This window comes from Electrona antarctica (genome assembly GCF_951216825.1).
Source record: "Electrona antarctica genome assembly, chromosome: 22".
NCBI classification, from domain to species: Eukaryota; Metazoa; Chordata; class Actinopteri; order Myctophiformes; family Myctophidae; genus Electrona; species Electrona antarctica.
Window position 1 is genome coordinate 34,901,523 of NC_136805.1, and position 25,919 is coordinate 34,927,441.

At 43.6% G+C, this 25,919-nt stretch overlaps 1 protein-coding gene across 2 annotated transcripts in view; it reads right to left on the minus strand.

The window, feature by feature from the left end:
- The window catches only part of adamts14 (ADAM metallopeptidase with thrombospondin type 1 motif, 14), a gene marked incomplete at its 5' end in the record, with an annotated part of 102,359 nt that overhangs the window by 39,409 nt on the left and 37,031 nt on the right, over positions 1–25,919 (minus strand). The window contains 5 exons of one of the 2 annotated variants that reach the window (XM_079493075.1): positions 799–931; positions 1,575–1,718; positions 8,648–8,753; positions 15,778–15,925; positions 19,486–19,569. In XM_079493075.1, coding sequence (XP_079349201.1) covers positions 799–931; positions 1,575–1,718; positions 8,648–8,753; positions 15,778–15,925; positions 19,486–19,569 — 615 coding nt within the window. Of the gene's footprint in view, positions 1–798; positions 932–1,574; positions 1,719–8,647; positions 8,754–15,768; positions 15,926–19,485; positions 19,570–25,919 lie in introns of both variants that reach the window. The other variant, XM_079493074.1, reaches the window with a different exon arrangement.

Below are 25,919 nucleotides of genomic sequence, written 5' to 3' on the forward strand. Positions count from 1 at the left end.
TTTGTATGCAAAATAATAAACAGGTGCACACTGTGCTGAAGCTCTCAGCCCAACGAGTAAACTTTAACGAGGACAACGATGCACCTTTGTAGCCTTTTAGTCTCTGTCGTGACTCATTATTTCTCCCACATTATTTTGTACGTTGTTTGTATGTTTCTTTCACATTTATAATCCTTTGCTCTTCTTTTAATTTATTTTATTTTATTTTTTAAAGTTATCACACACTTTAGCACACTAGCTCTGTTTATAAAGGGTCTACCAACTGGAACCCACTCAAGATCCCCATGGGCGGTCCCCAGACCCAGTTTTGGAGTACTTTTTTTTTCTTTTTTTCTTTTTTAAACTTTACTGGAGTATTTCCAATTTTCAGCACTTTTACTTCTATACCATCTCACAGGCAAATACTGTACTTTTACTTAGTAACTACCTGTAGTTACTTTGTAGATTATTGTTATTACTACAAAACATACACTTCAGCCCTATTTACAGTATATTTCAACCATTTGAAACTAATTGATATTATACATTTGAACGATTGTGAAATGGGACATAATATTCAGCATAATGAGTACTTTCTGCTTTTGGTACTTTAAGTACATTTTGATACCAATGCTTTTGTACTTTGTACTGGACTTTTGTAACAGAGTATTTCTACATTGCAGTATACTCTTCTTACTTCAGTAACACCTTTATCACCTTATCCACGGAAATTCTGTCCCACATTGAGAAGGTGTGATCTAAGGCAGATGTACTGAATGTCACATGGCTCTCTCCTTATGAAGTGCACAGGGAACTTACAGCGGTACACATCTTGTATCCCACACCGAAGTCAAAGCGACACTGCTCGTCCATGGAGTAGTTGATCCCGGGGAGCTCGGGAAGCTTGGGCCACTTGTGCTCAAACGGATCGTCCAAGAGGCAGTCGTAAGAGCTGGGTGAAGAACAGCAACACATAGATAGCACACAAACACACAGAAAGACACGGAAAACTGTAAGTGTATAAATAACAAGAACAATAATAATACATTTGACCTATTTTGACAATCTTAAAAAAAAAAAAAAAGGAAACACAAGTATACATACTGCCAGGGTTCATGTGGTTAACCACTTAAACTTAAGGTTGAGTCCCGGAGTCCCTCAGGGCTGTATACCTGTGTATTTTCAGTGTTCTGTTATTGTGGGGAAAACGTTCGCTCAAAGTAGTAAATCGACAAGCTCACATCGCATTGCAACGCTGCAACGCAAAGGGTTGCGAGCTTGTCGATCTGCTATTTTCAGCGAAGGCTTTCCCCAGCAATACGGATGATGGGGTATGAACATAATTTTGTTTATATAACATTGCCATGCCTTTGATATCGTTATCAATCATCCCTGCTTCAGTCAGTCAGTCAGCCAGCAGCAGAGGCTACGGATAAAACAGATTCCCCTCTGGCCATAAAACTGCAGGGCAGGGGGGAGATATGAAAAGCTAAAGGCTTCCCCCCAGCAGATCAAGCCCTTGCTGGCTTGCACGCGTGTGGCGATGATGGCGTGCCGAGTTAAAAAGACCCATCCATCCATCCATACATACATACTGGATGTATCTATTGAGCTCCTGCTTGCTGCAACGTGACCAGTGGTATCGGTGGAATGCCGCCTGCACCAGCGGAGCCATGATGCTGCCCATGCTGGTCTCGTCGGCACATCGATTCCCCTGGCCGTCGTGTTCCATGCCCAGCCTGCGCGGTGGGGGGGGGGGGGGGGGGGGGGGGGGGGGGAGACAACATTCACTACACGCTATCACAAAACACATTAATTAAACCGCTAAAGGAGGAGGTCACCCAAGAAATGACTCATTTTCTATCGATTACTCACTCCATGGAGACTTGAAGTCATGGATGTTTTTTTTGTTTGTTTCTTTGTTTTTGTCACATTCCTAAGCCAATCATTTGATGAGCGTCAGAGTCGACTCAAATCCAGGCCAATCGAGTCTCCTAACGGAGAGTCCGCCGGTCATCAAACTATTGGCTTAGGAATGTGACAAAAACAAATATACATGCATTTAAGGCGTTTGTGATTGACAGATTAGAGCTATGAGCTTGAAAATGGTACAGATGTTTTCCCGGTTTAAAGCTAAATAAAAATGTCATGAATGAAAGAAATGTGCATGGCCATGTCCTGTTATGTGATTTGTGAAACACTGTGAAAATGAGCCTCCGGCTCACACTAGCACCGTTTCCTAAACCAGTGGTTTTCAACCAGTGGTCCGGGGACCACCAGTGGTCCTTGAGGGGGTTCCAGGTGGTCCCCAGCTGAATGATGGAGAGTTGGTAACCAAATGGACCCTTATAGATCTTTAACTCTTAAGAGCGTAAAATTAAACCAAATGGACCCTTAGGGGTCAATTTGGTTTTATTGTACATTCTCAAGAGTTAAATTATTGTTATACAACTGCATTACTTCATTTACAAGAAGTCTACACAATTAGAGATGTAGGAGAATTGTTATTTTGATCAATGTTTGCCTGTCATTGTGGACAAAATATTTTTCAATGACAACCAAATATTCTTTAGTTTTGGTTCGGAGAGGCATCTCATGAAATGGTGGTCCGTGTCTCAAATGCCGAATAAATAATGGTCCGTGAAAAGGGTTGAAAACCACTGTCCTAAACAATTAACACAATATGTAAAAAATGATGTTTTAGTAATATTCTATTCTATTTGTGGTATGGATACTTTTATTTAAACATACAAAATTAAAAAAAACTTCTTCCACCATATGGCACAATAATTGGTGCAACTAAATCCAATAATTTCCAAACAAAGTCATGGGTTACTGGTATGGAACGAAGGGTAGTCCTTCACCCACAAGGGGGAAAAAACAACAATAAAAGGTAGCTGAGAGGAAAAAGAGTGCAACTCTTATTCCATGCTCCTGGAAAGAGTGGCAAGTCTATTTATATATGAATCCAAATACATATACTTGGAAAATAGGAAACATTTGTCTTTAAAGAAAAATACCAAATGCCCAGATTTTAAGTGGTGGAAGAAGTTCTAAGTAGAAGTAGCTAAACCACAAGGCAGAAATAGTCTCTCAAAAGCCCGTAATCACAATTTGACTTTTGTACAAAAGTGTTGGCATCGAAATATACTTCCAGTGCCAAAAGTAACACAACATAATTGATCAGTTTGAATATGCTGCATGTTTTGTATTCATAATTAAAATATGCAAAGCAAGCAACCAGTAGTAACAATATTTGCCTCTGAGAGGAGTAGAAGTAGCCTATAAAGCATAACAAAGTAAACTAAAAGTACTGTTACCTCAAAGGTGTATTTTAGTACATATGAGTAAATATTCTTAGTTTCTTTCCATGACTGCAGATTACGGTAGATTATGCTCTTTGGGACGACACTGGCCCATAGGCGGTGCTATTGAGCTACCCATAAAAGGACACAATCTACAGCAGTGGTTCTCAAACTTTGTCAAGGACCCCCAAATTCATATGCACTTGGCCCACAGACCCCCAACTGAAATGGTTTCATGCCAGGGACCCACAGAAAAGAAGATTTATATGTTTATATGTTTGTTTGTTTGTTTGTTTATTTATTTATTTATGTTTAAATCAAATTTAATATTTTTCCAATGTTTAACAAAATACTAATAGCAGATGTAGAAGCTTGCAGTGCAGCATGAAGTGACACACTGCTTTTAGATCTGCTCTTTTTGAACAACAAATAAATGGATAAAGTGGTTTAACCATGTGGTTTAACTATATGTTAAATGTATGTGTACAAAATATATGTCAATTTGGGGGGCCTTGACACTGTTAGACCACTTAGTTAACTCTTTTGTGACTGCTGGGGACCCCCCCCCCCCAACTCCCCCCCCCCCCCCCCCCCCAACTTGGACCCCCACTTTAATTGTCATGTATTAAAATTACTGTGTTAATGTTTTATGCTGTGTTGATGAATAGTACACATAGGACCACAATGGAAAGAAGACCCCAGGACTTTGTTTGTGTACCATGTGCCGTACAGGTACTAATAAAGTACTAATAAAGTAATCAATCAATCAATAAAAAAATAAAAAAATGCAGATCTAGGTGGTGGAATCAAAGGTCAACAGAGTTCTGAAACCAATTCTCAGATGAATGTACCGTATGATTCAATTGGGTCAGGCGCGGTGAGGCGCCTCCCATCAGCGTGAAATGGAATTAAATTTGAGCCGTGGCATCACTGGCGTGCAGCACCCGTCCAGACAGCTACTGTAGAGCCCTTTGTCGTCGTCCCCAGAGAGAAGTGACCTGGCTATCTCACATCCTCTAGGCCTGTCACCCTTCCTACAGAGAAGTGACCTGGCTATCTCACATCCTCTAGGCCTGTCACCATTCTACAGAGAAGTGACCTGGCTATCTCACATCCTCTAGGCCTGTCACCCTTCCTACAGAGAAGTGACCTGGCTATCTCACATCCTCTAGGCCTGTCACCCTTCTACAGAGAAGTGACCTGGCTATCTCACATCCTCTAGGCCTGTCACCATTCTTACAGAGAAGTGACCTGGCTATCTCACATCCTCTAGGCCTGTCACCCTTCTACAGAGAAGTGACCTGGCTATCTCACATCCTCTAGGCCTGTCACCCTTCCTACAGAGAAGTGACCTGGCTATCTCACATCCTCTAGGCCCGTCACCATTCTTACAGAGAAGTGACCTGGCTATCTCACATCCTCTAGGCCTGTCACCATTCTTACAGAGAAGTGACCTGGCTATCTCACATCCTCTAGGCCTGTCACCCTTCTTACAGAGAAGTGACCTGGCTATCTCACATCCTCTAGGCCTGTCACCCTTCCTACAGAGAAGTGACCTGGCTATCTCACATCCTCTAGGCCTGTCACCCTTCCTACAGAGAAGTGACCTGGCTATCTCACATCCTCTAGGCCTGTCACCATTCTTACAGAGAAGTGACCTGGCTATCTCACATCCTCTAGGCCTGTCACCATTCCTACAGAGAAGTGACCTGGCTATCTCACATCCTCTAGGCCTGTCACCATTCTTACAGAGAAGTGACCTGGCTATCTCACATCCTCTAGGCCTGTCACCCTTCTACAGAGAAGTGACCTGGCTATCTCACATCCTCTAGGCCTGTCACCCTTCCTACAGAGAAGTGACCTGGCTATCTCACATCCTCTAGGCCTGTCACCCTTCCTACAGAGAAGTGACCTGGCTATCTCACATCCTCTAGGCCTGTCACCATTCTTACAGAGAAGTGACCTGGCTATCTCACATCCTCTAGGCCTGTCACCATTCCTACAGAGAAGTGACCTGGCTATCTCACATCCTCTAGGCCTGTCACCATTCTTACAGAGAAGTGACCTGACTATCTCACATCCTCTAGGCCTGTCACCCTTCCTACAGAGAAGTGACCTGGCTATCTCACATCCTCTAGGCCCGCCACCATTCTTACAGAGAAGTGACCTGGCTATCTCACATCCTCTAGGCCTGTCACCCTTCCTACAGAGAAGTGACCTGGCTATCTCACATCCTCTAGGCCTGTCACCATTCTTACAGAGAAGTGACCTGGCTATCTCACATCCTCTAGGCCTGTCACCATTCTTACAGAGAAGTGACCTGGCTATCTCACATCCTCTAGGCCTGTCACCATTCTTACAGAGAAGTGACCTGGCTATCTCACATCCTCTAGGCCTGTCACCATTCTTACAGAGAAGTGACCTGGCTATCTCACATCTTCTAGGCCTGTCACCCTTCTACAGAGAAGTGACCTGGCTATCTCACATCCTCTAGGCCCGTCACCATTCTTACAGAGAAGTGACCTGGCTATCTCACATCCTCTAGGCCTGTCACCATTCTTACAGAGAAGTGACCTGGCTATCTCACATCCTCTAGGCCTGTCACCCTTCTACAGAGAAGTGACCTGGCTATCTCACATCCTCTAGGCCTGTCACCATTCTTACAGAGAAGTGACCTGGCTATCTCACATCCTCTAGGCCTGTCACCATTCTTACAGAGAAGTGACCTGGCTATCTCACATCCTCTAGGCCTGTCACCATTCTTACAGAGAAGTGACCTGGCTATCTCACATGCTCTAGGCCTGTCACCATTCTTACAGAGAAGTGACCTGGCTATCTCACATCCTCTAGGCCTGTCACCATTCTTACAGAGAAGTGACCTGGCTATCTCACATCCTCTAGGCCTGTCACCCTTCCTACAGAGAAGTGACCTGGCTATCTCACATCCTCTAGGCCTGTCACCCTTCCTACAGAGAAGTGACCTGGCTATCTCACATCCTCTAGGCCCGTCACCATTCTACAGAGAAGTGACCTGGCTATCTCACATCCTCTAGGCCTGTCACCATTCCTACAGAGAAGTGACCTGGCTATCTCACATCCTCTAGGCCTGTCACCATTCTTACAGAGAAGTGACCTGGCTATCTCACATGCTCTAGGCCTGTCACCATTCTTACAGAGAAGTGACCTGGCTATCTCACATCCTCTAGGCCTGTCACCATTCTTACAGAGAAGTGACCTGGCTATCTCACATCCTCTAGGCCTGTCACCATTCATACAGAGAAGTGACCTGGCTATCTCACATGCTCTAGGCCTGTCACCATTCTTACAGAGAAGTGACCTGGCTATCTCACATCCTCTAGGCCTGTCACCATTCTTACAGAGAAGTGACCTGGCTATCTCACATCCTCTAGGCCTGTCACCCTTCTACAGAGAAGTGACCTGGCTATCTCACATCCTCTAGGCCTGTCACCATTCCTACAGAGAAGTGACCTGGCTATCTCACATCCTCTAGGCCTGTCACCATTCTTACAGAGAAGTGACCTGGCTATCTCACATCCTCTAGGCCTGTCACCATTATTACAGAGAAGTGACCTGGCTATCTCACATCCTCTAGGCCTGTCACCCTTCCTACAGAGAAGTGACCTGGCTATCTCACATCCTCTAGGCCTGTCACCATTCTTACAGAGAAGTGACCTGGCTATCTCACATCCTATAGGCCTGTCACCATTCTTACAGAGAAGTGACCTGGCTATCTAACATCTTCTAGGCCTGTCACCATTCTTACAGAGAAGTGACCTGGCTATCTCACATCCTCTAGGCCTGTCATCATTCTTACAGAGAAGTGACCTGGCTATCTCACATCCTCTAGGCCTGTCACCCTTCCTACAGAGAAGTGACTTGGCTATCTCACATCCTCTAGGCCTGTCACCATTCTTACAGAGAAGTGACCTGGCTATCTCACATCCTCTAGGCCTGTCACCATTCTTACAGAGAAGTGACCTGGCTATCTCACATCCTCTAGGCCTGTCACCCTTCTACAGATAAGTGACCTGGCTATCTCACATCCTCTAGGCCTGTCACCCTTCCTACAGAGAAGTGACCTGGCTATCTCACATCCTCTAGGCCTGTCACCATTCTTACAGAGAAGTGACCTGGCTATCTCACATCCTCTAGGCCTGTCACCATTCTTACAGAATAGTGTCAAGAGTTTTTATTTTTATTTTTATTTTTTTTCAAGATGCTGGGGTTTAAGTGGGTCCCCAGCAAAAGTAGTTAGCATAGCATCATAATATTCTTAACCACTTTATCCATTTTTCTGGTGGGCTATTCAAAAGTAGCAGATCTACAAGCTCCAGCTTGTACATCTGCTATTTTTTGGATTTTTTTTTGAAAAATATCAAAAATATTTATAAATGTTTGAATATATGATTTTTTAACACAAATCTTCTCTTCTGGGGGGATAAGATGTGGGGGGTCCTTGACACATTATTATGGATCCCACCACAGTTCTAGGCAAACCCTGCTGTGATTGGCCAGTAGTCACTGTGATTGACAGTTCTCGTTTATGCCACTATGCCTCAGTAAAACTACATCTAAACCTAATCTCAGTAGAACTATACCTAAACCTAACCTCAGTAGAACTATACCTAAACCTAACCTCAGTAGAACTATACCTAAAATTAACCTCAGTAGAACTATACCTAAACCTAACAGTAGAACTATACCTAAAACTAACCTCAGTAGAACTATACCTAAACCTAACCTCAGTAGAACTATACCTAAACCTAACCTCAGTAGAACTATACCTAAACCTAACCTCAGTAGAACTATACCTAAAACTAACCTCAGTAGAACTATACCTAAACCTAACCTCAGTAGAACTATACCTAAACCTAACCTCAGTAGAACTATACCTAAACCTAACCTCAGTAGAACTATACCTAAACCTAACCTCAGTACCTAAACCTAACCCTAACCTCAGTAGAACTATACCTAAACCTAACCTCAGTAGAACTATACCTAAACCTAACCTCAGTACCTAAACCTAACCCTAACCTCAGTAGAACTATACCTAAACCTAACCTCAGTAGAACTATACCTAAACCTAACCTCAGTAGAACTATACCTAAACCTAACCTCAGTAGAACTATACCTAAACCTAACCTCAGTGTAACTACGCCTGCCCGGGAGCCAATCAGACACATGGTAAGGCGGGTCTATCCTAGAACGTTGGTGTGATTCATAATCAAACGTCCTCGACATGAAAACGTTTGAGAACCATTGAAACACAGTAGGAGTACAGTAGATGTACTCAAGTTACTTTCTTTGACACCAGTGGGTGGGTGGCGCTACAGTGTACTCACACGTGCCCGGTCTCGTGGGCGACCACGAAGGCGGAGGAGAAGCCGTCCTCGTGGTTGAGGGTGCAGCTCCGCAGGGGGTGGCACATGCCCGTGACCGGAGCGTAACCTAGGCAACAAGAGAGACCCACACATGCACTGATGATGTTGTGCTGTGATGTTGAGCTACGAGCCACTTAAAGGAGCAATTCACCCATTTTCATCACAGCCGACGTACAAGCTCACACAGATGTGGCACATCGTGAGCTTACAGTAGTTCTACGGTTGTTGTTATTTTGCCTTGTTTTGCAAATTCTTTAACCACATGAACCCTAGCGTTCATATTCCGGGGGGAGGGGCATAGGTTCAGTGACAAGCTATTTTTTAAATGGTTAATTCGTAATGTATTTTTGTATGTTTGGGTCCAGATGAGACACCAAATTTCTTCTTTGACTCTCAGACGAAAATGTTTGGGACGCGGCGTTACGTTAGCACATATTTTGTTTCAGTATTTATGCCTTTCATTGAACCTACTTGGCTAACAGACGAGAGCTTCCAAGGAGCTAACAAATCATCTTAGAAGGCAGGAAATGGCTAATGCTAAAGAAATAAAAAAAGAAAGGGAGCAGGCAAACAAGGGAGATTCTGGGTGACCGACCGGGGTGGATGTAGAAAACATTAAAAAGTCTGGAGTTCCTATCAGTGTGATTCTCTTCAGATTGAATGTGCATCGTGGATACACGCGTCATCTCTGTCGGGTGGAAATCTCGTATGTCCAAAACTGTTACTTTTCAGGATTTCCAAAAGTAGCAAAAGTTGCAGATCTAGAAACGCTCAAAACGCAGATCTGCTACTGTTGATGCTTCTGTGTGACGCTGTAGTGTGAACGATGGAGTAGGGAGTCCATTTGCGAAAAAAGACAAAAAGTTAAAATATGGAGAATAAGAGGTTTCTACCGACAGCAACGATATGCTGTATGCAGTGACGTAGAGTCTGTGGGGGCCGGGGGGCCAGGGCCCCCATGAGGAATTGGACCAGGGATCCCGTTTGCGCAATTCTCGTCTTGCATTGACTTTGTATGTAATCGCGCCGCTCTAACCATCCAAGTCTGGCACCTTAACACCTCTTTTTTCCTCACTGTCTGGGACGGGGAGTGGTGGGGGGTGGACCGCGTTGCCTGTCCCTTGTACACATGCAGATCAGGCATTGAACCTGGGGCGGGGCAGTTTCGGCCCCCATGACGATTATAAGAACATTTCGTCTCTGGCTGTATGTATTTGAAATAGAATAAATAAATAAATGCCCTGAGAGAGATGAGACCCATGCATTTCATAATTACCCAGGCCAGCTAGGGTAGCTTTTACACAGACAGACACAACACACACATAATCAAAACAAAGCATATATACAGTAATAAATAATAATCATACAAAACATAGTTCACCCATAGAACCTGAAACTTGGGGGCCGTGTCCACCGAGGCATTTCCCCCCCCCCCCCCCTGAGTGAGCGCAGGTGTTATGTTTTCAATGGGAGCACAGTTAGCGTATTTACACTATGCTGAAAACACGAGCAGCTTGATGCGCTGCTATTCTCCGCTGTGTGCGTTCATGTCTGTCGTTTGTATGAGTTGAAATATTTTCATCTCTGCTGTTTGTCTCACATTTTCTGCTGAAAAAAACATAAAAACTCCTCGGTGGACAGCCGGCCTTGGAAGGCCAATTATTTTTTTGTATGTGTTTCCCTTAAGGCACATTTAACTGCATCGCTTGACAAGAACGCTGTATTTTCAACTGGAAAAATGTGTCGCGTTGACACTCTTTTCTACTGAATATAGAGTATTTTTTGTAACGCGACGCAGTCGTGCAAAAAAACAAAAGTACAGTGTAAATTTGCATTTTAAGCAAAGAAGCACAAAAAATAAAACGATACATAACTCGATCAAGAGATGTGCAGCGATTCAGCTTTAGCGGCATAATAACAATGTTGGTGTGGTTCAGAAGCAAAACGTTTGGTCAGGACCTCTCAGCGATGGCCGTTTTTTTTTTTTTTTTTCAAATACAATCCCATGCTTTCTGACCATCAGAGGGCTTTTGGCATGCAGGTAAAAAGCAGAAAATTGCAGACATGAAGACAGCCTGTTGATAAAACGGCGAGCCTCAAAAGCAGCTAGATTATTCTGGTGCTGTTGGAAAAAAGAGAGAATGGCTGCAGCATGATGGTTGATGATGGCAATGACGCTATGAATCATACGGTATTGTTATTATTATCCCAGGTAAAAGAAAATTACAAAATGAACCTATTCAGTGCTGTCAGTGAAATGGAAAAAGCAGCGGAGCATAGGCCTGATTTGTGCTTATTTGCGTGTTCGGTTGTCTCGCGCCGAAATTAGCTGATCTACGACGTCACACAACTAGGGTTGGGATCTAGGAACCCGGAGGAACTGGATCCTAACATTGAGGAACCCGGGAATCGGTTCCGTCACATTTGGAACCATTTCCGGGAACCGCAGGTATTATCACAATGGACCTGTACAGGTCCATTTGGTTTCCATTTGTACCCTCTCAGTTACAGTGACTTCTAAGGGTCCATTTTAAACCCCCTATAGGAACCGTTACAGGACCGTTGAGAGGGAATCATTAAGAATTGGCGGTTGTTGACATTGAAGATCGGCTGTTTTCGGGTGCGAGACGCGACGTGCAAAACCAAGTCTAAAATCAGGCTTTAGCCCTTAGTATCTGTATAAGGCAGATGAAAAGATGTTCATGAGAATGTACAGCAGGCTTTACATTCTAATGAAGAGGCTGCTGTTGTGAGCTTGTGCACATTGTCAAGCGAAAAGTTACAGCAGAAGCTAGTACAGTTACAGACATAAATACTTTGGTATAATTATTGTCCATGTCTGAGTCAGGAGAGAGTTGGAACACTGGTTATTATGTTCAATCAATGAAGGATTATGACAGAGACGGATCTCTGTAGTGTAAACCAATTAAGAGAGCAAGTCGTCTCTGTCTGTCGGGCAGAAACCTTATATCTCAATATCTCAACTTGATGTTTTTATTCGTAACTTAATGCCCTACTTTAATAGTGACAGCAGATCTACAAAATAACAAATTCCAAAAGTAGCGATGTGCTGTGAGCTTGTAGATTTGTACTATTTTATTATTATCATTATCATTATTTTTGATAATAAAAAGGAACGGTATTGGACATACCAGGTTTCCACCCGACAGCGAAGAATTAATCGCACGCAATCAACGCTGCACGACAAAAGAACACAGGTTTTGTTTACAGCGTTGTTGTGCCACAGCGTGCCGATTTGACTCTCGCTTCAGGTAAGACACTGTATTCCAGTTGTTTCCCAACCTGGGGCGCTGTCCCCCCTCTTGGCGGTTCGCCAAAGAGCACACGGGGCGGCCCGAGGCCATGTCTGCTTGGAGGTAGTCCAACATTTGCACAAAATCATAACTTTGTCGCCGTCGGGCGCGAGCCTCGTATCTCCACACACTACGGTGTCACGCAAAAGCATCAAAAGTAGCAGATCCACGAGCTCGAAACGTGGCCGTGAAGCGACGTTTTGATCTTTCAGCTTTTGTGAAATTGTAGATCTGCTATTTGTCGCACAAGATGTGATGTAGTCTATATAGGGCTTAAGTGGCTAACACGTCTGAAAAACACAAGTGTGCGTGTGCGCACACACGACACGAGCACATGCGCGCGCGCATGGGCCAGAAACCCCTCATCTCCGCTCCATATTTATTTTTCAGGATTCAAGTAAAAAAAAGATGGCACACAAAAAAAAGCTTGAGAGCTTGCATATCTGCTACATTTTGAATACCTTTTGTGTGACTCTGTGGTGTGATCGAGTAGGACGTCGATTCACACAAACGGCTAGGATACGGGGATAAGAGGTTTCTTCCCCGAACGGTGACGGCGATACGAGCTTTCTCACAGCGGCGCTCAGCGAGGATATTATTTGGCGAGATGGATTCCATCGTCTCCCAGCAAACCCGTGGCAGCAGAGTGTGATGTCTGCGCGTGACCCTGACAACAAGGCCCCCGAGGGGCCCGGGGCCCTTGTTCGCCCAGCCACACACACACACTGTCCCTGTTATGACAACAACACCGCCGTCGCCCCGGCAACCGTCCCGAGGGAGGTGTGACAAGCACAACAGGTACGTACTTTAGCTCTCTGATCGCATCCTCCTCAACGTGACAACACTTGAGCGCTAGATCCTTTTTTTTTCTCCCTTCTCTAGGCGTCTTCTCGATTCCCAAAAATGATGACTTTCTTTTTAAGGAGTTGTTAGTTTTTTGTATCAATTACACACCCCATGAAAGCTTGAATTCATGGAGATTTATGGGTTAGGGTTAGTCAAATTTGTAGCAAACTCAGTTCAATTGAGTCTCCTACTAACCGATGATGATGATTTATTATTGACGTGATTTTTCTCCACCCTAAAACATGATCATATTATTGAGTGGTGCAAACCACTCCAACAACCAGCTTTGTCTGTATGTTTGTGTACCTGTCCGTGTCTGTATGTTTGTGTACCTGTGTACGTGTCCGTGCACAGGTGAGCATGGTTACTATAGACACTGACATTACGTCAGACCACAGCTGATCAGGCTATATAAGACCTTGCACCACTCAGTTCACACGGGTGTGATTTGTATTATATAAGGGGGAAGACATTTTTCAAAAAAGTGTACAGTATTTGTTAAAATGTTTTTATGTGGACACCCCCACCAGTTCATTAAAGATGGAGTGCCGTGATATATGTACTTTTTCTGTTTTGCATGTGTCTATGGAGTTAACATTACTCTAATAGACCCCCAGGTGTTATAATCAAAATTCCCTGTGTATTGTTGGTTTCTTCCTGAAAGCTGAAAGCCTTTGAGTCAAAATGCCCAATCGAAATAACACCATTTTAGTGACATCGTGACCCTAACCCCTCCCACATTATCATACAACAACAGCTGTGGGCGAGGCTTAAGTTCAGGTGGGTGGTGCTAAAGTGAAAACTAGGTATACTTAATGAACTGGTGGGTGTGGCCACATAAAAACAATTTTAACACTTTCTGTACACTTTTTTGAAAGAACTCTAGTACCTGATGATCATGTTTTAGGGGGGGGGGGGGGGGGGATCGCGGCACTCCATCTTTAAGTATGCCTGGTTTGCCTGGTGGGTGGTGAACTGAAGCCGCACACACAGCTGTTAGGTTAGGGGAGGGGATGATATTGTGATGTCACTATATCACTGTTTTTTTCATTGGCACGTTTGACTGTCAAGGTTTCAGCCTCCAGGAAGAAACCCTAAATACAAAGGGAAGACATCATTGCACATAACAACCACACAAAGGGCTCTAATGAAGTACTGTCACCTCATAAACACATGAAAAACTAGGGGAAAAAACTACGGCAATCAATCTTACATTTTTCCCAGGTTAAAAGATGTTAAAGTTCAAATATAAAACACAAGTCAATGAGTGGCATTGAACTTGGAGAAAGATGATGCCTGTTCAATCCAGACCATGTGTTCAGCAGGGTCTTTGGTTTGGTTAGAGGAGAAGTTCAAAAAATATCTATCATTTCCTCACCCACTCAGTTGAATTTCTGTTTGTATAACGTGACTTTATGGTGAATGAAGAATCTGACTATAGAGGGTATGTGCGTGACATCATCATCAAACCCGGAAGTTATGCAAGAATGCCTACTGAGTGGCAAAAAATACTTTCTGGCCTTGACAACCCATGCATCCAAACAGAAAATGATTGCATTAAACAACGTTAAACAATGTTAGTCACTTTGCATGTTGCTTTGCCACTCGATTTGCCACTCAATGTGCCATTCACTTTAAGCATGCGCATACCCTCTATTGATAATCGTTTTGCTGCTGTTACTCTTAATTTACTTCAATTCATCAAATATTTTCTTTGTTTTCCTTTCTTTCTTTCTTTTCTTCCATAAACACATTTTATACAAACACAACTTCTTTTTGCATTCACCCGTTTGGGGGGTGAGAATGCGTTGCATTAGATTACCCTACATACCAGTGGTTCTCAACCTTTTCAGGCTGTGACCCCCCCGGTTCCACAGATAAATATTGTGAAAATGGCCGATCTACAAGCTATTTTCACAATATTTGCCTCTTTCAAATATTATTTGACTGTTTCTTTTTATTATTAAAAAGGTCTTAAAAGTCCTTAAAGTGCCACTCAACTGTCACCTGGGGGACCAACTCCAAAAATCATGTCACAGGTCCCGACCCACTGGTTGAGAACCCACTGCTCAGAATCAAGTTAAAAGAATACAAAAACAACAGTTAGTCTAATAATCAACCCACAGCAGTTAAAAAAAACTCAATTAAGCATTTCTGTTTTTTATCTACATGCCAAAAAGAACCTTTCATCTTTTGTCGTTGTGGTTTTTCCAACCCAGGGTTGGCGTTGACCTCAAGTCAGCGAGGCGACGGACATGAGAGAAGAGAATCTGCAGTGTGAGGTCACTGCTGGAAGCGCCAGCTGCTCCTGACCGCCTCGTGCAGTGGTGGAAGAAGTACTATGATTTATGTATTTATTTACTTGAGTAAAGAATACCAGCAATACCACTATAATAAGCCAGAAATACTGAGTTTCAAATGATCGTAGTGGCGTGTGAAGTGAGCTCTTATCATACGTCATCATACATCGTCTCATTCTGGCCAATGACAATTTGCGCCCTTTGCGTTTACACAAACCCTCAAAGCTGGACATGGGAGGGGCTAGCGCCCCTCAAACACGGACGTACTGTACATGCTCGGGTAAAGTAAAAGTACCTAAAGACTGTACTTAAAGTAAATGAGCGTACAGTTTGCTTAAGTGCCTTATGATTTAGATACTTTCCACCACTGACCGGCAGCGTGAGTGAGCAAGTCACGGCTGGGAGCGCCAGGTTTCTTGACCTCATGCTGCGGCATCCCCCCCTCCCCCCACCACCCCCACCCCCATGAAGGTTTCCAATGACCTTACCTGGGCGAGACTTGAAGCCAATGACCCCCCGTGTTGATGTTGCTGTTGTTGTTGTTGTTGTGAATGGAAGCAGATACCCCCACTCACTCAGCACTCGGTCTGCACATGTCCTCGATCGAGAAGAAATACAGTACCTTGCATACCTGCGGGACCAAAATCTTGCCTTGTGAGGAAGATGGCGTGGTCGTGATGCTCGTCGTGGTCGGGGTCGCGGCGCTGCTGCGTGTTGGCCCACCGGCACACCTGCTCCAGACTGCGCGACGGATTGCCACGCTCGATCAGGCTGATGGACTGCATGTGGTGGAGAAAAAGAATATTTATGACCGGTTAATACAAAAGAAACAAGTGGACAACAAAATGGACTCTTATATATCTTGAAGAACACTTTACACAATTAGAGAATGTAGAAGCATTGTTATTTTGATCAGCTCTCTCCTAATGGTACCACATCAATGGAATTGTGGACTAAATCAATGACAACTAAATATTTGTAAATGTTTGGGTCCGAGAGGCTAAATCTCATGCCGGATAAAGGGTTGAAACACACTTCCTTAATTGGGTTTCAATTAGTTGAAGGTTCACCCATTAAGACCTGAGGCCCATTCTACAAAATGCCTTCTGAATCCTAACAGTTTTCTGAAGAAAAAAAAAGATTAATGTTAATAACAGTGAAAATAACAGATCTACGAGTTCACAATGTGTCACAACGCGACACGTTGATCTTATACATGTATTTTGAAAATTCTTCTATTTTCACACACATTAATTTAAATAACTGGTTAATTCATAATGTACCTTTTCCCCTTCCTTTTAAATGTATCGCAGTGAAAGTCACAAGTCCCCCAAAATACAAATAGTTAAGTACAATACTAAAGTAAATAGTCTTTGTCATTGTCCACCACTGATGCAGTACGTGCGAATCACATGTGCATAGTGCTGTTCAGAAATAGATATTACACGTGTCGTATCACTACTGTTTGACACATGTGAGCGCCGGCGGCACTGCGATCCACATGCGAGACATCCTTCATGTTTCACTCCTCCGGGTGCCTCTCTTCTCCTTCCAACATGAGGTCCTTCGGGTGCCTCTCTTCTCCTTCCAACATGAGGTCCTTCGGGTGCCTCTCTTCTCCTTCCAACATGAGGTCCTTCGGGGGCCTCTCTTCTCCTTCCAACATGAGGTCCTTCGGGGGCCTCTCTTCTCCTTCCAACATGAGGTCCTTCGGGGGCCTCTCTTCTCCTTCCAACATGAGGCATCTCTTCTCCTTCCAACACGAGGCAATGTGAAGGAGGAGTTATGACAAGGAACACAGCGTGCCGAGGGAGGGATTCCAAAGCATTACGAAAACCTTTATTCTTTGTGGGCCGGGTTCCTCAGAGCACGCCGTGATTTAACCCATTTAGGCCTGACGTCGGAATTTAAAAAAATGTCTTCTAAATCATGACTGGAATACCTCATGTTTCTATATCAGTGGTTCTCAATATTTCATGTCAAGGACCCCAAAAATGATATGTAATTGGCCACCGACCACCACCTGAAAATATGTTTTCTCAGAAGCAAAGATTTGAGTTAAAAACGTTCGCTCTGAAAGAATATATATTCAAAGAATTTAAAAAAATAGCAGACCTACAAGCTCGTAGCGCGCCACCGAGTGGCGCGCTATGAGCTTGTAGATCTGCTATTTTTCAATAGCTAAATTATAACATAATGTTTAAAACACCAAAAGGGGTTCCCGCCCAAAATGGGTTAAGCAATATTACACGAGAGGGTGTGCTACAGTATGCCATCATTAATGGCACGCCAGCGTTTAAACGAGCCGATGGGCGAGTTCCGTAGGCAGCGCAGAAGTGCTTCGGCAACAAGTTTTGGTATAGAGGGGAATAAAGAGCAGACCGAGTACAGTGAAAGAAGGTCAACTTTACTCACAAACATAAACACGGCCATGTGTGTTTCTATTCAAAGTGGCAACTGGATGGAGCTGAAGCGTCACAATTAATAGTAGGCTCACTCTCACGCGAGGCACTGCACTCAGATGACTATACTATGGAAGGTGGGAATTAGATTTGATAGAAACCTAAAAACCCAGCGGAGTGGAAAACGTTTCCCCCACATTATGGCACATGTACTGAGGCATCGATTTGTCACTTCAACAACACGACAACCACCACTCAATAACATGGGAAAGCGAGTGAGTGCACCGCATGTCCTGCAGAGTGACATGATGGCCATGTAGGGAGTATAGGGACACACGCTGCTGGTTGATCGGTCATCAGCCCGTGAGACAACCACATCATGGCAGTGACCCTGGTTTTGATGGGCCACTTTTTGATTTCTGCGAAACGCTCACCCATGCAGCGCTTCTATACGACCAGACCGGGCTGCATTTTACTCTCTCAAGGTTGATATTATCTGCATTACTTCATTTACAAGAAGTCTTTAGTCTACACAATTAGAGAATGTAGAAGCATTGTTATTGTGATCAACGTTTGCCTGTTATCTCTTCTATGGTACAACATCAAGTTTTGGGTCCGAGAGGCTAAATGTCATCAAATGGTGGTTCGTGGCTCAAATGCCGGCTAAATAATGGACCTTGACATGAAAAAGGTTGAAAACCACTGCCTTAATCAACAACATTGATTAGTCTGATTAACCATTTCAGCCCTGAATTTGTACAGTACAGGGAGTTGCACCACTCAGTTTGATTTTTTTAAATAATCGTGAATGAGGCAAAAAGGTTCAGGGGTTATAGGGTATAGTTGCTGGGGCTGTAATGTGTTGCATAACAGCCAACGTGTGTGGAGTTGAAATCATGCTGAACAGATTGTGTTTAGGCGTTACAGAGTGGAGGCCATCTGTGAGGAGGAGGACACCGGCAGCATGTTTGGAGCTCATCTGATTGCCTGTGTATGAAAACAGTCTGTCTCTGCCTGGCCCTGGACAAAGAAGAGGCCAGAAGATGAGCTATTAGCCCGTCAGGAACAAGCATCGGCCATTTGTACCCTTTAACGGACACAGGAATGTGGAGGGAACGGGTGGTGGTGTAGCATTGCATTAGCAACAGTAGTGCAGCAGTGGTTCTCAGACCTTTTCATGTCAAGGACCCCCAAATTGACATTCATTAGCCCATGGACCATGGCATTTCTATCTCTGGGACCCCAATATATTGTAAAATTAAAGTCTATAATTAACTCTGAGCCCACCATTACCATGACACCCTCACCTGTCGGTACCCCACCATTACCATGACACCCTCACCTGTCGGTACCCCACCATTATCATGAAACTCTTACCTGCCGGTACCCCACCATTATCATGAAACCCTTACCTGCCGGTACCCCACCATTATCATGAAACCCTTACCTGCCGGTACCCCACCATTATCATGAAACCCTTACCTGTCGGTACCCCACCATTACCATGAAACTCTTACCTGCCGGTACCCCACCATTATCATGAAACCCTTACCTGTCGGTACCCCACCATTACCATGAAACTCTTACCTGTCGGTACCCCACCATTATCATGAAACTCTTACCTGCCGGTACCCCACCATTATCATGAAACTCTTACCTGCCGGTACCCCACCATTATCATGAAACTCTTACCTGCCGGTACCCCACCAATATCATGACACGCTTACCTGTCGGTACCCCACCATTATCATGAAACTCTTACCTGCCGGTACCCCACCATTACCATGAAACTCTTACCTGTCGGTACCCCACCATTACCATGACACCCTCACCTGTCGGTACCCCACCATTACCATGAAACTCTTACCTGCCGGTACCCCACCATTATCATGAAACTCTTACCTGTCGGTACCCCACCATTATCATGAAACTCTTACCTGCCGGTACCCCACCATTATCATGCGCACGAGCACAACGTTGATGTTGGTTCCCAAGGACTCGTCATGGTAGATCTCGTCAACCTGAAAGAGATGAAAGGGCAAAGAAACCACATCAAGCACTCTAATGAGGCATGAGGGGAAACGCAGCGCTATGCTTTGTGATGTCAACTATGTGCGCATGTGTGTGATCCAAATGTCTTCACAAGTATAGTAAAATTTGAATTTCAATACGGCACTACTGTAAGTTGCATGCTGGTGTTATGCACCAAAAAGTATAGCCACCGCTCATCTACAAGCTCACAATGCGTTGCGGCTGCAATGCTGCAATGTGCTTGTAGATCTATTTTTGACTTGAGGGTTTTGTAAAAAAGGCATTCATTAAAATCACCATCCTAAAATGTGTCCTCCCAAGTATGCTAATACTTTGTATTGTGTGTGTGTGTGTGTGTGTGTGTGAGTGTGTGTCTCCAAACAACACATGATGCTAGGCCTACTTTAAACACAGCCACAGTTTAAACAGTTTGAATGATTAGGTACACTACTAGTAATTAACGATTTTCAGTATTTGTTCATGCGCACATGTACTGTAGCCTCTCTGCCCTGCATGGTAGTAATTATTGGAGCTGTTTATCATAATACTTTATATTCCATAGATGTAACTTATATGTCTGTTATATTTTAAATTCAGTTCATTTACACATACTTGTGGTAAAGACAGGGACTGCCTTTCCCATTTACACATTTTAGCCTCACATTTTTACTGATTGCATTTTCTGTTCAGCATTATGCATTCTACTCATTGCCAGTATTTTATGTTGCAGTATAATCACCATTACCTTTTTTGCCTCATGGTCAGCACCAAACATTTTGAATGCTACAATGCTAGCTGTTTGTATTGCATGTAGAGTTTGTGTTTACATTTTTCATTACAGTGTACACTTTTTACATTTTATTACTTCAGGTTACAAATGGCACACAGACAATAGTATACATATACAGCACACATTTGTTTTACTAGAAACTCATTCTGAATCATTGCTAAACACATACTTCCTGTTTTTGGACTGATCCTTCTAAAAGAGTTACACAGGCCTCCAGCTGCGCTCCTTTTATAGGAAGGGAAGGTGATTGGGACATACCATTTGACAGGAGGGGAGTTTACATGGTGACTATACAAAGAGTGGGGTAAGGGTTGCTAAAAGCTTGCCTTGTGTATGAATATAATTTAATCTGTGGATTTGAAATTATGTTCTTGGTTGATGTCCCTTGCATTTGAAGGTGAAGTTAGGTAGTGTTCCTTGGTTAAGGACGGTTGGATTCTCCCAACAAAGGAAATACCTACCTTCAGCCCTGATGAAGACCGTATAGGTCGAAACATGTCGGTTAAAGTTTTCCTCCTTTTAACATTAAGTGTGCCCGGATCTCCTCTTTGTTCTATAAAGGAAATACCTACTGTATATTGTGGGTACCATAGATATATATTAAAAAAATAGATGCCTCCTCATTGGCCGCTGCAGTTCGTTGGAGCCATGTGTCTTGACGGGAGGGCGGAACAATTTACATTCTGGGGCAGAAGTCAACCGGAAGTGCAGAAGGCACGCTGCCACTCATGTGACTAGTGGCCAATCACAGCACATCTTTTACGGGACTTTGTCAGGCACGAATACATCCCCTCTGGGATGCACGCGGAAGCTTGCGCTCAGGCTTCCGCTATATGCTTCGCAAGGAATCTCGGGAAAGCTTTGCCCCCTCTCACACACGCCCCAGAGCCGAAAGAGGCTGGGGCGTGTGTGAAGCTTATACCGTAAAAGCTTTACGGTAAAAAGCTTTTACGGTAAAGCTTATACCGTATGTCTATGGTGGGTGCCGAATGTATTCAGGTATAGAGAGTGACGAGAGGGCACAATGCTGCAGAGAGCTCTGTCCCTTGATCAATACAGTCAGTATGAGCCATATTATCTCTAGGCTGTCGTGCTTGAATTATCGGGGCTCGTCTGTATGTCTGCTGTGTTCCCACACAACCTCCCGTCACCAAAGACAAACGTTAACATCATTACTGTGCCTGCACACCAGCACAGATACCGCATGCATGCGCCGCTTGGATGTTGACATTTCTGAATAAAAAAAAAAGCATGGTAAATCATCGTTCCCCGCTGGTGCAGACCATGACCTGACTCTGGTGTATTGTTTGATTCTAAATCCATTGAACCATGCTGGAACATCAATGCACCCGCTGCTGTGTGCTTGGACTACTAACTAGACCAATATGTGTCATTTGTTTTTGTTATTCCACCAATGTCTTCTAAATCATGACAGTTTCTGAAAAACCTATGTTGCTATATCAGTGGTTCTCACACTATTTCATGTCAAGGAACACAATTATATTTATTTCGCCGACCCCCATCTGAAAATATCTTTGTTCCAGGGACCGCGCAGAAGCAAAGATTTGAGTAAAAAAAAAAACGTTTGCTGTGAAAGATTATATTCAAAGATTTGCACAGATTTTCACGTCTGAATTTTTTTTTTGCAGATCTACAAGACCTTGTATATCTGCTAATTTTCAATAGCTATAAAGTATAAAATAATGGTTAAAAGTGGTTAAAAGCTAAAGCGACACATGATGGATCCAGGACACCTGGCATCCATCCAACCAAACCAGTGTTATGCAATGGGCTCCAGAAAACTGACCTAGAAATGTGATGACTTCCATTTGGCTTTCTAATGATTCCCTGGTATGTGGACGCTTAACCACTTGGACACTGTATTGTGCTACACTGTACAGCAGTGGTTCTCAGACCACTCAGGACCCCCAACTTGATGTGTTTTTTTAAGAGGATTTGAAAATAGCAAACTATTTTCAAGAGGATTTGAAAATAGGAGATCTACTGTACAAGCTTGTATACGGGGTTAAAATAAAAATGGTTAAACTGATTTTGATGCCATATCAACTAATTTAGCTGGATACCACATGGAACCCGCTCAAGGACCCCTGGGGGTCCCCAGACCCCACTTTGAGAACCATTGCTGTACTGTACTGTACTGTACTGTACTGTACTGTACTGTACTGTAACTGAACTTGGTGCGCTCTTTCTTCCCTCTACACCAAATCTCTTCGACGAAAACAGACGATCTAGCCTCACAAAGAGCTTATAGATATGTTATTTTTGACAAAATGTGTCAAAAAATAACAGATCACATTTAATGTAAGCTGCAGTGCCCATGCAGTCAAGCCCTTTAACAGTCCATCCAGTTTCCATGTGGTGCATGCATGCTTTATCCTCGTCCAATGATCGCTGCATGTCAACACTCAAGGCCCTATTAAGTCAATCAACAACTCCGATCTGTGGTCGACGAATTGACCGTAGAAGAATGGATTGGGGGGCGGACACCGTCTCTCTTGTTCCTTTTTTCTATAATTCGTCACTGTCTGGGGTGAAAACCTTGCATGCCCAAGACCGTTCCTTTGTTCATCAATCTTTTTTTTTTTTTTTTTTAAAAGCATTTTGAAATGGTGAAAATAGCAAATCTACAAGCTCACAACACGTCGCAACACATTGTGAGCTTGTAGATCGGCTATTTTCACGCCACACTCTTGTACTGTATGAAAAAGTAGGGCATTGATTTATGAACAAAACGTACAAAGTGGAAATTTGGAGATACGAGGTTTTCCGCCCGAAATCAAGAAGTCAACTCATTTTGAGACGGAGGCCACAAATGGCGAACGTGGAATCATCGCTGATTATCAACATGCCAAAGCGGGCTCTCGACTGGTAAACACAGAGTAATTTAGCTCCACAAGGCGCCCTCACATTTTCCCCACGTGACCGACCGACTTCTTTAAACCTGTCATTGAGAGAAAACACACGTTTCACAATCGGCCTTTGAAAAGGCAAGAGGGTTTACGCTCCGCACGACAGAGCCACACATTAACTTGACATCTCGGTATGTTGTAAGCAGAGGGGAAAATAATTTATGCATCGTGTTGTAAGGCCTTTTTGGAGGGATCATCTGGCTTTTCCCCCCTTGTCTATTTCAGGAGACTTTGAGTCCCGAGATAAGAGAGAGAAAACGCTTGAATGCTTAGAAAATAAATAAATAAATCAGGATGTTTACAGTGTATTAGAACACATTTGCGTGACAGGTTTAGGACTAAAAATCTCCCTTTGCTTGGAGATTGCTTAACCCATTCTGGGTTTTTTGGTGTTAGCATTATGTTATGCTTTAGCTATTGAAAAATAGCAGATCTACAAGCTCGTAGCGCGCCACCGAGTGGCGCGCTACGAGCTTGTAGGTCTGCTATTTTTGAAAAACGACAGAACGACTGACATAGAAACATAGCTTTTTCAGAATTTTTAGAATCTGATCTCAGGTCAAAATGGGTTAAGGCTCTCATGTCTCTGCAGCCACATTTGGGTTGCCATAAGATTTACTGGAGATCTCACTAAATCCGTTTGTTTCTTCTACACTACACGGTACCTGAGAGGACACCTGAGGAAAGACGACAGGGACAGAGCCTTTAGGGGAGCTGATGTTTCTCCTCCTCTATAGGCAGTCTCCTTGTTGTCTTTCCTCCTCTCTCGCTCAATAAAGAGAAGAAAATACATGTCAGACCAGAATGTACATCTGTCAATAATAAGCAGTCTATCAGTCGAACAGGGTAGCTCTCCACCAAACAGACTACAACAGATTACTACAGACTGGCAGTCGAATAAAGTCGGGAGGCGGCTACTATAGCTCTAAAAAAAAATAGCCTATAGCTTGACGTCTTTTTCAACAACAAGCTCGCTGCTATCCGTCAGAAGGCTTTCGACGCTAACCTACAACTTGAGACGTGACGCGACATATGCGTGCATATAGAGTGCCGCAGTCCCGCCCCCTTGAGAGACCCGGAAAAGAATTCCCCGTTCATTTTCCTCATCGACTTTTCAAAAAGTATTTATTTAAAGACGTTTACGCCGCGGACAAAGCCAACTCTTGTCGTGACAAATCATGACAATAAACACAATGTTTTGGGCCGAACAAATAATTAGAAAGAAGAAAAAAACGGCAGGTTACAACACTTTTGTTTTTGTTTTTCTTCTTTGTAATTATTTGTTTGGTCCAAAATATTGTGTTTGTTGTCATGATTTGTCACGACTCGAGTTGGCTTCGCACGACACTTAAAAGGTCTTCAAATAAATACTTTTTGAAATGTCTATGGGGAAAAATGCATTGGGAATTATTTCCTGGGCCTGGCGTCGTCATGAAAGGGGGCGGGACTGCGACGCTCTATACCACCCATTCAACTTGAGACGTGACGCGACAGTGTGCATATCCTACCACCCATTCAACTTGAGACGTGACGCGACAGTGTGCATATCCTACCACCCATTCAACTTGAGACGTGACGTGACAGTGTGCATATCCTACCACCCATTCAACAGCATATTGAATTTTGTTCCCCTCTATACACCAGTGCTTCTCAAACTTCTCTGCATCACGGACGCCCCCCCCAGTTGAAAATCTCGAAAGCATCCGACTGCCGTGTTAAGTGGTCAGATGGGTGGGCCACGAGCTTGGATCAATGGGACTAACGCAGTCAACTTTAAGTTCCTATTTAGGAGTATCACAATGACATCTCAAGGTTTTAAAGAAAAAATATCTTGACATTTTTTGTACATAATTCCTTTTTTTTGAGTGGTGTAAACCACTCCTACAACTGGCTTTTGTGTGCAGAAAAAAATGACCATGGTTGCTATGTTCAAAATAATTTCTGACGTAATTAAATCACACCCGGGTGAACTGGATGACCGTAGCAACCATGGTCATTTTCTCTGCACAGAAAAAGCCAGTTGTGAAATCACATCCGGGTGTGATTTCATTACGTCAGATCAGAGCTGATCAGGCTACATAATACCTTACCTTATTTCATTACGTCAGACATTACGTCAGACCACAGCTGATCAGTAAGGGATAATATCTGGCTAGGTGGTCATTGTCGGGAGATAATTCACCGACAGGGAGTTTAACCACCGAGGCGAAGCCGAGGTGGTTACACTCCCTGAAGGTGAATTATATCCCGACAATGACCACCTAGCCAGATATTATCCCGCTTATTACATGGCTAACTAACATAAATTAATCCATTGATCCAAAACACAACAAAAAAAGTATTCCATAACTTCGCGCTGGCTGAGTCTGCCCAGCTGCAGGGCTGAAGCACTGTCGGAAAACAAGGAAGTGAGTTGATCAAATAGAATCCATTTTCGGGTCCAGCTGCTTCGTCTATTTCTCGCTCAAATGTTTTCAAAAACATTTTTAAGAGCAATGTTTAGCTGTAAATTACATTGTGTGTCAGTAGTGTGTGTGTTTACATGGCTGTTATGTTGGAAACGGCAGTAAATCAAGCGGGCGCAGCCGCGCAGCTGGTGGTGCTCAGAGGGTTTGATTAG